General features: G+C 40.8%; 1 protein-coding gene across 2 annotated transcripts in view; it reads left to right on the top strand.

Moving 5' to 3' along the window:
* The window catches only part of PSD3 (pleckstrin and Sec7 domain containing 3), a 492,789-nt gene extending 476,924 nt beyond the window's left edge, over positions 1-15,865 (top strand). For both annotated transcript variants that reach the window (XM_010363497.2, XM_030937734.1), the window contains one exon: positions 7,145-15,865. In XM_010363497.2, the coding sequence (XP_010361799.1) occupies positions 7,145-7,360 (216 nt within the window). In that variant the 3' untranslated portion in view covers positions 7,361-15,865. The remainder of the gene's footprint in view (positions 1-7,144) is intronic.
* The last annotated feature ends 814 nt before the right edge of the window (positions 15,866-16,679 follow it).

Raw genomic sequence — 16,679 nt, 5'->3', positions numbered from 1 at the left:
GTGCTATATCTGGAACTATGTTAATTCTTGTGTAGTGATTACTTTGTGGCCTGAAATTATATTAGTTAAAACATCTTTTTGTTGTTTCAGCTTCCCTTTTCTACCATCTGTCTATAAAAAATTATCAAAGCAAAGATATAGTACTTGAATATTGTTATTATTTGTTTGGTACTAACAGCAGATTCCCTCCTGAATTCGTATTGATGAGGCTAATATCCTCTGACCCTGGGAACTTAGAATCTTAGGTTAGTATGGAATTATGTATCCAAAGGTAAATGAGCTCCTGATACATTACATGTCAATTTCATGTGAGAATGATCAGGCAAGTAGATTCCAGATATAAATAATCCTTCACAAATCCTTATGTTTTTAATGTATGCTTTTAGAAGACAAATGTAGAGGCTTCATGTTGTAATGAATTGTAGTGAGACCTAGTAATTATCCAAATAAGGAATCATTGCAGACCACATACAGTGGTCCAGTTTCTCACTTTATTTTGAAGCTCAAAGTGGACAATAAAAACTATTCTTCACGTATTACTACATAAGAGATTCTCAAGGCTGGGCGAGGTGGCTCACGCCTGTAATCCCAGCACTTTGGGAGGCCGAGGCAGGCAGATCACCTGAAGTCAGGAGTTTGAGACCAGCCTGACCAACATGGAGAAACCCTGTCTCCAGTAAAAATACAAAATTAGCCAGGCGTGGTGACGTATGCCTGTAGTCTCAGCTACTTGGGAGTCTGAGGCAGGAGAATGGCTTGAACCCGGGAGGCAGAGGTTGCAGTGAGCCGAGATCGCCCCACTACACTCCAGCCTGGGCGACAGCAGTGAAACTCCATCTCAAAACAGAACAAAACAAAACAAAAAAAGATTTTCAGAAAATAGGTCTGTGTTTTAAGGACCTCAAAAGTATAGTATAACCTAAGTTTCTCTTTAAAGACAGAGAAAAGGCCCCAGTCCTAAGCAAGGCAGGCTGTACCTCAGTGCACTGTTGAGAATCTGCCATGTGTGGTATCTTGACAACAGAGGTCAAGAGGATGTGGAGCGGAAGTGGACAAGCTTTTGCCATGTGATGCCTTACGAGCTTCAGTACTGACAGGGTCAGACCTTAGCATTTTTGTGAAAAACATCATTGGAACGGTGGGATACTGAAGATAAAGGTGTGTTCCCAGAGGATCCTGAATTAGGAATACATCAGGCTTCCACCATCAACATATATATCCATGTTATTTTTCTTTTTCTGGATTTGCCATATTACGAGTTCAAAATATATTTTCTACCGTATATGGAAAAATGTGTTCCTCCTCTTTCTGTTCATGCAGTCAGTGGTGCTTATTCTTTGTCCACTGTGTGTTCTCGGCCCTGGGGATATATTAGTAAACAAACGCAAAGTCCTTGCCCTCATGTGATGGTATCTAGTACTGGGGGGCAAAGGAGGAAATCAAAGGGTTTTTTTTTTTTTCAAGTAAAATATAAGGCTGTCAGATGGGGAGAAGTGCTAAGGAAAAAATAAAGCAGTGGGAGTAGGTGTTCCAGTTTTAGATTTTGATGGCCAGGGAAGGCCTCAGTGTCACGGCGATGTTAGAGTGAACACCTGAAAGAGGTGAAGGAGGGGAGGGAAGAAGTCCTGTGGGCTTCCGGAAGAAGAGCTTTTTGGACAGAGAAAAGCAAGTTCCAAAGGTCCTTGAATTAGGAGTGTGTGCCATGGAGGCAGATCCAAGCCCAGGGACAGAACTCAGAGATTGGGATGGGGGAAGGGGGGTGGCACATGGGTTTTCTAGACCATTTTAAGGATTCTTGGTTTAGAAGGATTTTAAGGATGAGAAGCCATTGGAGTATTCTGGGCAGAGCTGACACACTCTGTCTTGCATTTCAACAGGACAGTGTGTTTTGAGAGGAGTGCACGTGGAGGGCAGGGAGGGAACAGCAAGAGCAGTCAGGCGACTGTGGGAGGAACGCAGGCACAAGGTGATGAGCTCGGTCCAGACTGGAAATGGGAGAGGCGGTGAGAAATGGTGCAGTTCTGAAGATAGATGGACAAAACTTGCTGACCAAAAGGATATGAGGCATTAGAGAAAAGAAAGAATGAAGGAGCAAAGCTTTTATTGTCGAATTTCCTTCTTCGTCACTTAAGAATTATCCCCAAGTTTTCTTCCTAAGTACTAGCTAATCATTTCCTAGAACCTGAAAGTGGTTACAGACACAGGCATACCTGAGATACTGCAGGTTCAGTTCCAGAGTACTGCAGTAAAGCGAATATCACAAGCAAGTCACCCAGATTTGTTTCCCAGTGTATATAAAAGTTATGTTTAAGTGTACAGTCATCCATTAAGTGAACAGTATGTTGATGTTTTTTAACAAAAAAAGTATGTACCTTAATTTTAAAATACCTTATTGCATACCACCTTCTATCAGAATAGCAAAAGAAGCTATTTTCAAAAGAAGCTAGTTTCATAAACTGTCCTAGCAGACTTCTACTTACACGTTAGGGGACAAATCTATAACACAGGGCAGCAACAGAAACTAACAGAGACAGGGTCACGCCTGCTTTAAACTATAATTCCTCTCATGGGGCTGGGCACATTGGCATTCTTAGTAAAGATCAAAGTTCCATTAGCACGAAAGAAGAGGCTGTTCAGGAAGCAGGAAACACTGTCTGCCACAATATGATTGATGAGCTTCTTGGGTCCAAGTTGACCACTTGAACACTGATTATCGTTTTCAGTCTCTGAGCTGGTGCGTCAAACCTTTAAAAAGTAATTTACTGGCTGGACGCGGTGCCTCACGCCTGTAATCCCAGCAGTTCGGGAGGCCGAGGCAGGCAGATCACGAGGTCAGGAGATTGAGACCATCCTGGCCAGTGTGGTGAAATCTCATCTCTACTAAAATACAAAAAATTAGTCGGGCTCAGTGGTGCGGGCCTGTAGTCCCAGCTGCTCGGGTGGCTGAGGCAGGGGAATCGCTTGAACCTGATGATTTGTTTTTTCTAAAGACCGCCAGAGCGGGCACAAAAGAACCAGCGAGTAGGCAAGGGTAGGAGCAAAACTGCAAATTTATTTTTGGTCACCTAGCTTCAGGAAAGAAGGTGTGGGGTGAGGTCCATCGGTCTTCGGCAGTGGGGAGGCCGAGGGAGTCACCCGGTGAAGCTCTCGGAGGAAGTTCCTGCAGTCCCGACAGGAGTGGGGACTAAGGAAGTTCGCGCAGGGCGTCTGCCGGGAGCGGCTTTTCTAGGAGTGGGAGGGCAATAGGCGGGGCACGGGCGTGTCAGGGGGCGTTCTGTAGGTGCGACCAGGTAAATCTTGTTCTCTTCGGATTGAAGTCACCTGGCGCAGGCCCGGTTGATCTGCACTTTCCCGGGCACCGGCTGCATTTTCGCGCGTGGGAAAAGTTGGTGATGAAGAACCCGGAAGTGCGCCATCTTACCTCCGTTCGTCCAAACACCCAGTAGATAGAGGTTATGGTGAGCCAAGTTCACGCCACTGCACTCCAGCCTGGAGACAGAGCAAGACTCCGTCTCAAAAAAAAAAAAAAAAAGTAATTTAGTAATATACTTCTTGCTGCTGCTTTTTCTACACACCAGCTTTCATTTAAAACTTAAATTTCACTGTTGGTCTTAGGAAAAAAGATGCAAGTCACATCTTCTCTGAAAGGAAGAAAGGAAGTAAACCCTCCCAATGATGTTGTTGCGTAATTAAGAAGTATGACCTTCGTACTGCCCAGAAAGAGAATACAAGGAGAAATCAATGAAGAGAGAAATTTTAAGTTAGGTTTCTTGCCACTGCTCTCCAGAGCATCATTCAGTTATTTTTCTTTACTCTGAGACAATTTTATTTTGTCCTCAGATCCTCTGGATGGCATTTACTTACATGGCTGAGTGTGTAATCCTCTAGAGACTTGGCTAAAACTAATACCTGCTGAATAGTCCTGAGATTAAAGTTATGTTTTCCTAAAATGTTTTGAAGAGGAATATTTGGTTTGGTTCAGTAAAATGTAGACTCAGAGACTGGTACAATGCAAAGCTACATTACTGGGTTTTGTAACCTCTGCCCCTATAAGCCTGTTTTAAGTTAGAAATGGAACACAGTATTTGCAAACCCATCAACCCTCGAAGGCTTCCTTAACAACAGGGCAGGCTTTGTTTTCTGGCCCCCCTTACCCCCTTTTTTCTGCTTTGTCTTTTCTTCTGTTCTGATGACTCATGCACTGCCCCACCTCTGCTGTGCCTTTTGTTTGTTGATTGACACACCGATGTAATTTATTTTAGACAATAGCTTTGCAGCCAGAGCTGTAAAATGAGTGGATGAGGTGGCTTTCCTTCATGTATTTTTCAGGTGGATTTTCCCAGTAGTATCAGTTGCTTCAAAGACTAATGGGAAACTGTCCCTATCACCTTCTCTCCTTTTGTCCCCTTTCAAGTGATCTAAAAATTTTTTCTTCGTTCTCTTTTCATTGTGTAAATGCTCCAGCTTCATGAAATTGTATGCCTTACACTGGTTTCCTGAATCTATTTTTAAACTACCTTCAGACTATTTTATTAAACTTTGTTTCTATTGGGGGTCGTTCTTTTCTGTATTTTAATCTTGCCACCAGGCAGTTTAGGAGTAGATTAATGAATAAATTCATAAAATGAAAAGGAGTTTAGAATATTTATGTCCTGTGAATATTATCTTATTCAGTCCTCTAATTTCACAGTACATGTGGGGATGTGTGATACTGATGACATTTTTTGCTAGCAAATGCCCTGATGAAGCCATCATGTAGCCTTCCGAGATAATGCTTAGCATGTCATTCTTTATTTTGTTACTTCTTTATTGAAATTAGAATGTGTATTTAGTAATGCTTTAAACTGCAAATAACAATACTTGATAAACAGTGGTTTAACCCACAGGATATTTATTACTCATACTTAACATGATTCCAGAGGGAGTAGCCTTAGGGTTGGATCCAGCGCATCATGTCAACATGGCTGTCTCCGTCTTTCCATTTTTCCTCAGATGTAGCATCTTGTCCTATTTCCTCATATCTACTGCCTAAGTCATGGGGCAGCAGCTTTAGGAGTCATGTCCGTGTTAAGGAGGGAATAAGAATAAGAGGCTAGGCAGGTGTGGTGGCTCACACCTGTAATCCCAGCACTTTGGGAGGCCAAGGTGGGTGAATCACCTGAGGTCAGGAGTTCGAGGCCAGCCTGGCCAACATGGCGAAACCCCATCTGTACTAAAAATACAAAAATTAGTTGGACATGGTGGTGTGCGCCTGTAATCCCAGCTACTTGGGAGGCTGAGGCAGGAGAATTGCTAGAACCCGGGAGGCAGAGATTGCAGTGAGCTGAGATCACGTCACTGCACTCCAGCCTAGATGACAGAATGAGACTCCGTCTCAAAAAAAAAAAAAAAAAAAAAGAATGAGAGGCTAACCCCAGTGACTTCTCCTTAAAGTTTGTCCCTTTTATCAGAAAGCAAAATCACTTTCCCAGAACCCCTCCAAAAGACTCTTCCTTACCTCTTACTGACCACAATATCACATGGCCCAACTTAGCTACAAGAGAAACTGGAAAAGTAAGTATCTCTGGTTTTATCAGCCTTTGTAGTGAAAGGCATGTAAGAGTGGAGGGAGTTGAGAATGGCCTTTGACTGGCCAACCAACAGTGTCTGTCAGAGTACTCATCCTAAAATCTGTGTACATATAATCTGTATTTTCATATCAGTGGAGGTAATATAGCTTAAGAGTCATGGGTTTTGAACTCAGATTGCCTTGGTTCAGATCCCAGTTTCATTTCTTCCTTACTTTGACTTTGAACTTCTCTTTGCCTTTGTTACCTTAACTGTAAAGCAGGGATGGTAAGTTATCAGCTGTGTATGAATATTGTGTGAATGACCTGTTCTTAGCATGTTGGCACTCAATAAATGTCATCGGCAACCAACGCTCACACCCCACTTGAATACTGGCCAACCCCCCCCCCCAGAACATACTGAATGTCTAGCAGCTTTTTCCCATTGTTAAACCAAACAGCTTGAAAAGGTAGCACTTCTAAATTACTAACTTAAAACTGACACATACAAAACCCAATCTGACTAGAAAAATCCCTAAGATGGATGTATAGTCAAAACAGAATTTGCCTGCCTTTGTTGGGACAATTTATAACTGACATGTTCTTTGGTTTAGAAATAAAACACTTGAAGCTTTCTATAAATTCTTCATATGTTGAGGCAGGATGGTGGAATACTTATTTTGACCAGAATGTATCAAATTAAGAATCTAAGACCTGTCTATAATTTGCAACATATATGATAGTTCTATATATTGATTGGGATAGAAACTGGAAAAAAAAAAAAAAAAAAGTGCCAGAGCTATGGAAAAAGAAAAAAATCTTAGAAATTCAAGAGACAGAGGAATCAAGGAACTTTTTGAAACATGGTAGGTACTCAGTACATAGTTGATGATAAATATTGTAGAGTGAGAAAAGCATCAGAAAATAACTTGAAATTCTGCAAACTTCATACTGTTCGTAGCAGCAGCTGTTCATAATAACCAGAGAAGTGGGTAATCCTTGCAGAAAAGCAATAGAGGGAAACCCAGAGCAGCTTCTAGAAAGTGGTATGGTCTCATCGGGGACTGTACAGGAGAGTCGCTCGCCATGGAATGGTGCCTCAAGATGAGCCTTTCTGGGGTTACGGGGAGTCAGAAAAAGAGGAAACAACCATATCCAAGCCAGTTTCAGATGAGGCCTGGATTACCTGGGGAGGGAGGCTCAGGTGACTTTACTACAGTGCCACAAGAGCCATGTAGCCACCGAAAACCAGAGGTGACAGCTCCTCCAACTTAGACCCTTCTCATGCTTGAGTGTTCTAGATTAATGGTGTTCCATCTGGTAGCCAGTAACTCCAAGTTGGCATTCCCTCAGAATCTAGAACGAATGAGAGCTAAAATTCTAACTTAATTTCTTATCTGGAGAATTGAATCAGTCAGTCCGTCTGTAGTTGCCTCTCACGTGCCCAGTAAGTGCCCAAGTAATTTGTCAGTTTGGGAAATAAAGCGAAGTCTTCAACAGCCATTCACGTTCTCCAGGTGGGTCATACAGTAGGTGTGCTGCACACGTGCATTTTGAACAGTTTTCTGACTGCCGTTGTTCTCTGGCTTTGCCTTCAGAAAACCCGCTATGAAATGTATGTCAGCATTCTCAAGGAAGGAGGCAAAGAGCTCCTGAGTAACGATGAAAGCGAGGCTGCAGGACTGAAGAAGTCGCACTCGAGTCCTTCGCTGAACCCGGATACATCTCCGATCACTGCCAAGGTCAAGCGTAACGTGTCAGAGAGGAAGGATCACCGACCTGAAACACCAAGCATTAAGCAAAAAGTTACTTAGAGTCCATCTGCGGCCAGGAAGTGCTGGTCATGGAGCAAAATAGGGTTTTTCAAGATCTTTCTGGTAATCCGTGAATATATTTAAAAAAAAAAAAAAAGTCTGCGACAAAATGGTGCATTAGTAATTTTTTCTATTGTATTTTTGTTAGTTTCTGTACAGATTGTCTTTGCTCTTGATTTCTTTTGCTTTCATGATTTTTGCAACTTGATAGCTAATGCACCTTTTCTGTGAGGAGGAGGGGATCGTGATTTCAGAATGAATTATGTATCCCTTCTCTTTTGGTTTTCTCTTGTTTGCAGTCTGCTCAGTTGTTTTATGTATTCTCAAATCAACTGTTAAATTTTTTTTTAAGGTTAAAGAATTTAATCCATTGTGAAACACTTAACTGGACAAACTGTAGTTTTAGTAAATTCTAGCTGGAGTTAATATACGCCTTTATATGTGAAATCTTGCCCAGTCACAGAGGTAGAATTGAGCACTCACAGATGCTCCAGTAAGAATCGCAGTGCTGGGAATCTAGATGCTCCGATATGAGGCAGCTGCGTGTGCAGCTTAGCACTTCCTGTTGAGATCGGACCCTGCTGGAAGCAGGGAGAAGGAGCGTGAAGATCATAGGATTGAGAACGTAGGGAAGCACATTAGCTTGCTTGAAGTGCTGATTCCATTTCAGCCAAGCAAGGGAAAGAGGAAGTGGAGTCATTTTGCATTTGAAGGTTGAGGAAAGATTGTTACCCAGTTGATTTTGTTTGCTAAAGAATGGGGGCTGTAATTGGCCCTTGAGGAGCTGCAGCAGTAGGCATGTGCGCAGTCTGCAGGAAATTGTTACCTCACTCCCACGGGGTCTAGACTAGAAATCCATCATCTCTATCGTGGATATCCTTCCATACAGGAATAGATTCTTTCTTACTCTACATATGTGTGTGTGCGTGCGTGTGTGTGCATGTGTGGGCATGGGGTTGTGTCCTGGTCGTGATGTTGGGGTCTTCTTTCCTAACAAAATAATACTAAAATGAAACCGCTTTTGTTCTGTCCTTAAGTCAAGACAAAATAAGGGAGGAAAAAGTAGCTGCAGTTGTCCACAATGGATATTGGTTCTTTAAAATATATGTGAAAGTAATAGTCAGAATGAATTGTGGTTGGAAAACTGAGGGATCCGCTGGTTACAGGTGCAAAGTGACTTTGTTTATTTTTGTCTCAGTCTCCTTGATAGCCACTTCACTCTGCTACTACTCAACTTTCTCCTAAAAATATTTTATCTATTTTCAGTCCTTTCTTTCTGTCTACTCAAAATGGTTCTATTAACTTGGCAGTCATGAGCTTGTTCCAGATACAGTCCCTTTGAAATTCAGGGTGATAAACAAGAATATTCTCCTGTAGAGGAAGAGAAAGGAATGAAAGTTTAACCCACTGAGACCTAGAACTTTGTGATTTCCTCACCTTGAAACTCTGTAATCCCTAAAGTTATAGTCTCCACAAGTGGCACAACTGCAGAACTAATAGAATCACTCCGATGATTCTTTTACCTCCCTTAGAAGTGTTCTGTAGTTCTGCAGTTTATTTGGTGAAGGTACTATGACCAAAGAATCAGCTGCTCTAAGTGAATAGCATGGTTCCAGTGAATTAGAGAAAACCTGCTGTAAAACCATGGTAGTGTCTAAGTGATATGTTATTATGATATACTAGCATTTATTTACAGAATTATTTATTTAACGTTTACTTCCTTCCCCTCTCTAAATGTCCATATTTGCTGTTGCCCAGGGAAGGGTTACCCCTGTCTAGGGTTGCAGTTGCTTTCTTTGTAATAAGTATTTTGCACACCTTTAAAAAAAAAAAAAAAAAAAAAAAAAAAAAAAAAAAAACACCTCACTTTTAACTCTCTGCCTTGTTTGGGTAAAGGCAGTAACTAAGTTTATGTTTCAGAACTGCAAAACAAACAGGATAGTTACCAATATGGCCCATGTATCACATTGACTTTTGTAGCTTCTCACTGAATGCAACATATCCACAAGCAAGTTGTCTATCTTTCTACCTGATAATCTAAATTATCAGGGTATTTGTTTTCTGCCTAAATATTTACACTAAGCAGAGGGGAGAGAGGTACCTAGACCATGTCATCTACGAGCTTCAGTAACTAAAGAAAAAGGAACTTCCCTGAGTGGCTTGAATGTGTTTGCCCACAGTCTATGTCTATGTATATAGAATGTCTGTATGTATTTTACTTATTTAATATACATTGAATGGTACCTTGCTACAGTATTTCTGACATTTAGAGTATTGAAATCCTCAGCTAGCATCAGCATCACTATAGCACTGTCCGTGTCATATGACTCACTAATACTAACTCCAGGGACTGCTGGATAGGCTCATAAATCATTGGATACAAAGGGCTCTTTTGAAGCTTCAGTATACCATGTTTGCATAGTTTATCTTTAAAAACAACTTTAAAGGTTCTTTTGTGAGCCAGGATCTCAGACTGCCATAGCATGATGCTGTCCATCTTTAGCGCATGAGCTGAGAACACCTCCTCCCTGAGGCTTCTGGAAGGATGTTGTCATGAGTGCATGAAGGAGGCCAAGAGTTTATGCTATGGGAGGAAACAGTCACTGATTTGCCTAGATTCTGAGAGTCTGGCCCATAGCCAACCACATTTTCTTTTGGGATAATTTCTTTTCTGTGGTATCTAGCCAGAAGAAATTGAGGATGTTTCCTTTCATAGCTGCTCCAAGCCTGTTGCTCAATTCACGGTACAAGGGAGGACCCCTTCCCTTTCTTCTGAAGGTACACCACCCACCTCTGTCCCGCACTCACCTCTGTCCCCCACCTCAGCACCCAGGAGCCTTGGGACTTCCTTCCATATGATAAATCATTCTTCTTCACATCAATACACTTCATATTGATTTCTAGTATAAAAAATCTTGATAGCCATCAGAATACCGTTGGTCATAGTCTTGTTGCAAAATTGAACATACAGGTGGCCCATGTATAAAATCTGTATTTTAAAGATTGTTCCCACCTCGCATGCTGGCTTTTACAGGGAGGTGTCTGGGATTCCTCTTTAGCAATCAAAACTTAACTACTAGGATGCAGAGTCCTTACTTTATCGCCAGCCCATAGGCATTTCTGAAGTGCACTTTTTTGAAACGTCATTTTGCTAACTCTCAGCAGTGTCTCATTAAACTGAGCAATACATTTGTGAATTTTAATTAATCTCAGTAAAACCATGTTGGGAGAGAGTCCGCTGATGGAAATGTACTCTCTGGATTATGTGGAACCTTTTTATTGCTCTTAGATGTAGAGGATAGAAAGCATTTTTTGGTGCAGTGGTCTTGTGGCAAACACAAGACCCTCTATGCTTCTCCAACTGTTATCCTAATCTAGCAAATGAGGACTGATCCCTAGGCAGAAGTGGCATGAGGAATTAACTCTGCAAGAGGAAAATCTGGCTGGCTTTCCGATGCTAAGATAGGTTTGTATTTCACCCAATGGCCAAGCTACAGAAATTCTGAGATTGTGGAAGAATTTATGCAACCAGCAGGGAAAGAGGCCTCTTACTGCCTAAACACAAAGTTACACTGAGCTTTTCTACTGTCCTTTGCCTGTTGTTCCCTCTATCATGTAAAGATCTGGGAAGGATGAAAGGCAGGGACTGCTTGTCATGAGCTGCACTCTTCTCTTTTTAACTAATCATTGACAATTGGAAGAAAATTGACTTTAAAGAAGTTTCTCCATTGTCTTACTATCAAAACCTTCTTGGGTTTTGTTAATTGTCCTTGAATTTGAGTTCCTTCAGCATTTTTCCTTGTAGTCATCCGTTAAGCTTGTTGCATCCTGAATCCACAAGAAGTTTAGCTTTGCAGGTTTGAATCTCTGTAATTTAACTCCTGTGGACTTGGTCGAGTTTTCAGCAGGTTGGGAGCTACATCTCTTAATTTCAGCAGTGAGTCATCCCTTCACTTTTCAAATGACAGAATTTTTTCCAGTTGTAAAATTAACACTGTAAAACAAAGAACCAAAGGTGGCATCCTAAGAGTCCTTAAACCTAAAGTCTAATTTATGAGTCATTGTCCAAGCTGGAGTTTAAATAGTATCTGGCTTTTGTCTCAAAGCATGTAAGTTACTCTGACAGTAAATGGGAAGTCAGCCTTGCAGGCACATGTGCCTCTGGGCCTCCTACCTTTCTCCACAGCTTTCTGGCCATCTTTTCTCCCAGGCCATGCCACTGCTCTGCCACAGGTCAGTAAATTTCTTTCCACCAGTCTGATAGCATCTTACGTGATCAAATCATCACAGAATAGCCCCATGATAGATTATTGATAGCAATAGAGAGGTGCTTTGTCACTGATTTTTCTCTCAGATTCCTTTTCCATCTCTCACCCATAAAGGAAGGACTGAAATCCAAAGGCATTCTCCTTTTGTACCTACAGTATCCAGAACCAATGTGGGTAGCCTTCTGCTGATGACAATAATTGGCCCATTGCATGCAGAGAGAATGTCTTCATAGAGAGAATGTCATTAAATACTTGAATCTGCATGACAGTTTGACTTGAATGCAACAGCAGGAAAATTTTGCAAGTTATGTAATTGTATATACAGTAGGTTTTCTTAAGTCTCTTCGGTTCATCCTTTGTAATTTATGTGTGTATCTGTAGTATTGCAGGCTTTTGGAGAATATTCTTACAGATAGTATGTCAGTCATCAAAGAAAATGCTGTCACCTGCCATTGTTGTATTTGTGGGTATTTATAGTTGTATGTATGTAAATGCATTAGTGTGTAGATTGCGTATCAGTATATGGTACATGTACATCAAAATTATTTTTGTCCTTAATCAGTGTGATATGAAAAGCAAGTACAACCTCATAGGACTGATTATATAATGAAGTTGTTGAGAGTATATATAGTGGTATTGTTTTATTAAACTTAAATTCAAATAATATTTTGATTAAAATTTTTAATAAGACTTTATGCTAGAAAATTCTGTCTTTGAGCTTTGAATCACCAGGGCAAAAATGACTTTGAACTAACCTTGTGAATCTTTTGCAGTGTACTGTGTGCAATACCAAGGGCATAGCTCCCTGTAATTTGGGAAATACAGAAAGAAAAGAAAAAAAAAAAAGGCAGCCTGTGCAGTCTTAGTAACTTTAGTATTAAGAGCACTTAAAGTCAAACTGACAAATTTGGGCTTATTACAAAATGTGATGCTTTAAAGCACACGTTCTTTATTGTTGTTGTAATTAGTCCATAAAAAATATAGCTTTCAGAAGAATTAAGTACCCACCATATCATTTATGTATTTGTGTATATTTTACGGGAGATCAAACCACTCTCGTGGTGCCGCATCCGTACTCGCTGGACTTGGAAGAAATATCACAAGCACTAGAGTATATCAGGGCATCCCAGGATTGGGTACTGGATCCTAGGTTTGCAGTTGCACAAATTAGCATCTAGTGTCACAGGTAAAAGAATTTCAGGACCAGGTTTAAACTTTGTTTTAAATATTTTTATACTTAGGTCTCTTTTTCCTGCCTCTCCCCAAAGAAGAGCCACTGGCCTTAGTTGTTTGAGCTTACTGCTTATATTATAGAGTGTAAATAGATAACTAGAGACTAAACTTTTATTAACTAGCATGTTTGGTATATTTAAAGCAGTGACTGAGTGTGTTTGAGTGAGCGGCTGGGGGCAGTGTCTTTTGTTTAAACACACTGTCTCGTGTCTTCGCAGCTGATTCAGAGAGTTTGAATTGTGCGACGGGAAACTCACTTCAGCTCTAGGCTGCAGTAATGTGTTGGTAGTTACACTTGAGGTGTTTTTTTTTTTTTTTTTAATTAACTCTATAGTCTCAAACTATTTTTGCAAATATATCATTTTTCCTAATTGGTTCTTGACGTGCAGTGGACTGGCTCTGTGAATGATTGGCAGGGTCTTAGTTTTGCGAGAGTATTTCCTTCTAAGAATTATTGTGATCTGCAGAAACAGCCACTTGATTCAAAAATCATGTAGAAAAGGAGTAGGAGAAACAAAACGTTTCATTTGTGGGCCTTAACCATTTGACATGTTTGAACTTTAACATAAATAAAGCCATGGAGTTTATAAAGCCAAGTAACCATTTGCCATGGATAATAATATCCACTCTAGAGAGAGTATATATGCACATTGATTTTTAATGCCGTTAAGATACTTTTGTAAAACTGTAGGAACAAGAGTAATTAGACCAAATGGAAGCTTAGGGGATAGTAAACTGGTTGCTTTCCATTTAGGGTAACCATGCATGTGGTTAGTCCTCTACTCCTGAGATTCAGAACCAGATGACTGTCCCCTTAGGTGTATAAGGAGAAAAGTTGACTTGTCTGGGACCTCTGACATGTGTACACACGCTTGCACACATGCACACACAGTGAATGTTTTAAGTTATACAAACATAAGACCTTAAGATGCAAAGAGCCAGAATATTCTAAAGAGGTGATGAACAAAGGGGGATGGAAACTGTGTCACAGATATTTTCCAAGGGCCAGGGTGGAATTGGAGCTCAGTCAGAGTGTCTGACTTTGAGATGTGTTGTATTTTTAACACATAAATGAGGGGATCCATATGACATTCTTTGTTGTGGACCACCAAGTTGAAAGCTTTCTTGTAATTCACAAGCAGCAGCTCTCCAGCAGCTCTCCATAGCCTGGGTGAAGTCCCAGAAGCTGGTGTGCAGCATTTTCCAAGGTGGTAGAGCTGCTTGCTCTGCAGATCATTCCTTTGAGAGAGGAGTACAAGTGAAGAAACCAGGAGGCAGTTCCTCTAGGAGCACTGATGTGCCTCGTCCACGCTCCCCTCTGAGCTTGACTGAACATGCTGAGAGAGCTCCAGTTGAACATGCTGAGCAGTTGAGCACTTTTCCATCAGCAACAACAGTGAGGATGGAAATGGAAAGGAACTGAACTAAAATGCATTTCCCTTTGCAGGGCAGAGAGCTAAGCTCTTAGGAATAGTGTTGTAGAAATAAGCACCGTAACTTCAATTCCTGAAAATGTTGGTTAATGGAGAGAATTTTGGAGTTTCACTTAATTATTATTTTCCCATCAGTCGACATAAATAAGTCTTCAGAGACTCCTAGAAGAGTCCCAGCCCAGCTCTGCAGGTCTGAAGCTCACTGCTCTGAGCCCCGAATACCAGAGCCCTGCGGAGGGTGGTGATAACGCATCATCTCTGCAAAGAGGAGCCTCTCCCCCGGCCACCACTTCACTCAGGCTTCTACTGAGCCGCAAGGACAGCCTGGGTTCCAAACGCCGCTTCCCCTGCTTTAGGGATCCGGGTGTCCTGATAACGTGACTGTGCCGAGGCAAGGTATCAACTCCAAAAGTGACTGAGTCACTGAGCATGGCACATGAATAAACGTCATGACAAAGATTCTCTGAGTGAGGCTAATGCCACGTATTTTACCTTTGCAAAAAATAAACTGGCATACTGAGTTCTAACCACAGATGGATGATATCTTTGCCTCCACACCCAGATTCCTAGAAATGGCCAACGTTTCCTTTCTGGGGGAAGGGTGGAGGAACACTCAAGTGCTAGCTTAGCAGCTTTGCTCAGTCCAGATCAGAGCTATAAGGTAAAGGCCTAAGCACCTCTCTTCAGTCTCTTCTATCTCAAGTTTTAGGAACCCCTTTCTAGAACAGAAATGTACACTCGCAGAGAATTTACATTATCAGCCTTGATTACCATAGGACAGGCAGAAAGGTGGTAATTTTTATCTTTTAATATAAAAGAAGCTTTTAACTTTTCCAGCCTATTATAATAACTGGGTTATATTCACTGTGACTCAAACTAATTGGCATTGTGGAACATTTCTTTACCTTCAAAGTTTTCTCCACCAATCATTTCAGTTCTATTGCAGTACTGGTGCCATATGTCCCCTGCAAATTGTGAAAGTAATTAGTGACAAAATAGCAACCTGCTCCTTTTCGATGGCCAAACTGTCAGCATTAGCAGATTTGGGTCAGCTCGTGGTACTATAACACGTACTGGAAACCTGTTCCTCATCACCACCTACCAGATTCCGGAAATGCCATCTTCTAGAAAACAGTGGCATTTATGGTGGTCTTCTTTTGAATGGAACAGTAATTTGTGTGGATATTGTTAAAGTGTTTAAAGAATATTTTGACAATTAAGTTTACATTTTACAATTGCTTTATTTTTTATTAAAATAGTTGTATATAAATATTACCCTATTTCACTGTTGTTCAAGTAAACCTAAACCTTGTAGACAAGTGAGTCACCTGATATGTATAGAAGCTGTGACATATAGAGTACATTTATTGTGTAAATGTTTATGAATATAATTGTTCCTGTGTTTTTATAAGTTGGGGATATTTTGTTGTTTTACAACAACAAAATTTATTGCATTTAAATGGTTTTTATGTAATAGAAATCATGCAAAATAGTGAAGGATTTAAAATATGTATATGATATATGTAAATGTACAAACTTTAGAAGGAAATAAATCCAACAAATTTCAATCATTTGGGGGAATGTTTTTATTTGCTTATTTAAGCAACTGTAATAATACCTTTAAAAATCAAATAACATCACACTCTGCCTGCCTCCATAGAAAGACAACCACAAGCCCCATGTTGTAAGATGTGGCCAGAGTGGTTGAACAAAGTGGTGAGAAAATCAGACTAACGCCGACTCACCTCCGCGCATTTCTGTAAAGATTTGTGTGTGAATACTTCAGAGATCTGTTGTCTTCATTAAGGGGCTTTGAGCAGTGGAGGAGGAAATAAACTTTTTGAAGCAATTTCAAGAGCCGTTTGCATTCCCATTTATTTCTCATCAAGGCAAAGAGACCATGCAGCTAGTTATTGTCCTAAAATGCAAACGCTGATCTCCAAATCACTGCTTTATTCTGCCCGGTATGTACTCTTGTGCTCTTTTCATCAAACCTAATGATAAAAGTAAGATCTGTTGACTTGGAAACTGAAAAATAAAACATCCTAATCACTTCTAAATATTAGAAAGGATGTCTTACATTGGGGGATTTGGACTTTTTGAAACAAAGTCACTGGTTACAGCCTCTTCCACACAAATGAACATGATGCCTGGCGGAGATCAAAATTGCTATAAGGTGTAAATCTCAAAGAAATCAAAACATTGTGGGAATTGGGAGAGCTACATCCTTTACCATCCCTTCGCTTTCACTCCAGCGCCCTGTTTGGAATGTGAAACGTGCCTAAAGATCACCAGGATGGCTGAATAGTAGAAAGGAGAGCTTTATTGGTGATATCGGTTTGCAAACTGGGAGAGACGGTCTCTGATGTGTACAGAAGGTCCTCT

This window comes from Rhinopithecus roxellana, chromosome 9 (genome assembly GCF_007565055.1).
Source record: "Rhinopithecus roxellana isolate Shanxi Qingling chromosome 9, ASM756505v1, whole genome shotgun sequence".
Classification (NCBI taxonomy): Eukaryota; Metazoa; Chordata; class Mammalia; order Primates; family Cercopithecidae; genus Rhinopithecus; species Rhinopithecus roxellana.
This window is presented reverse-complemented; position numbering and strand designations above follow the sequence as displayed.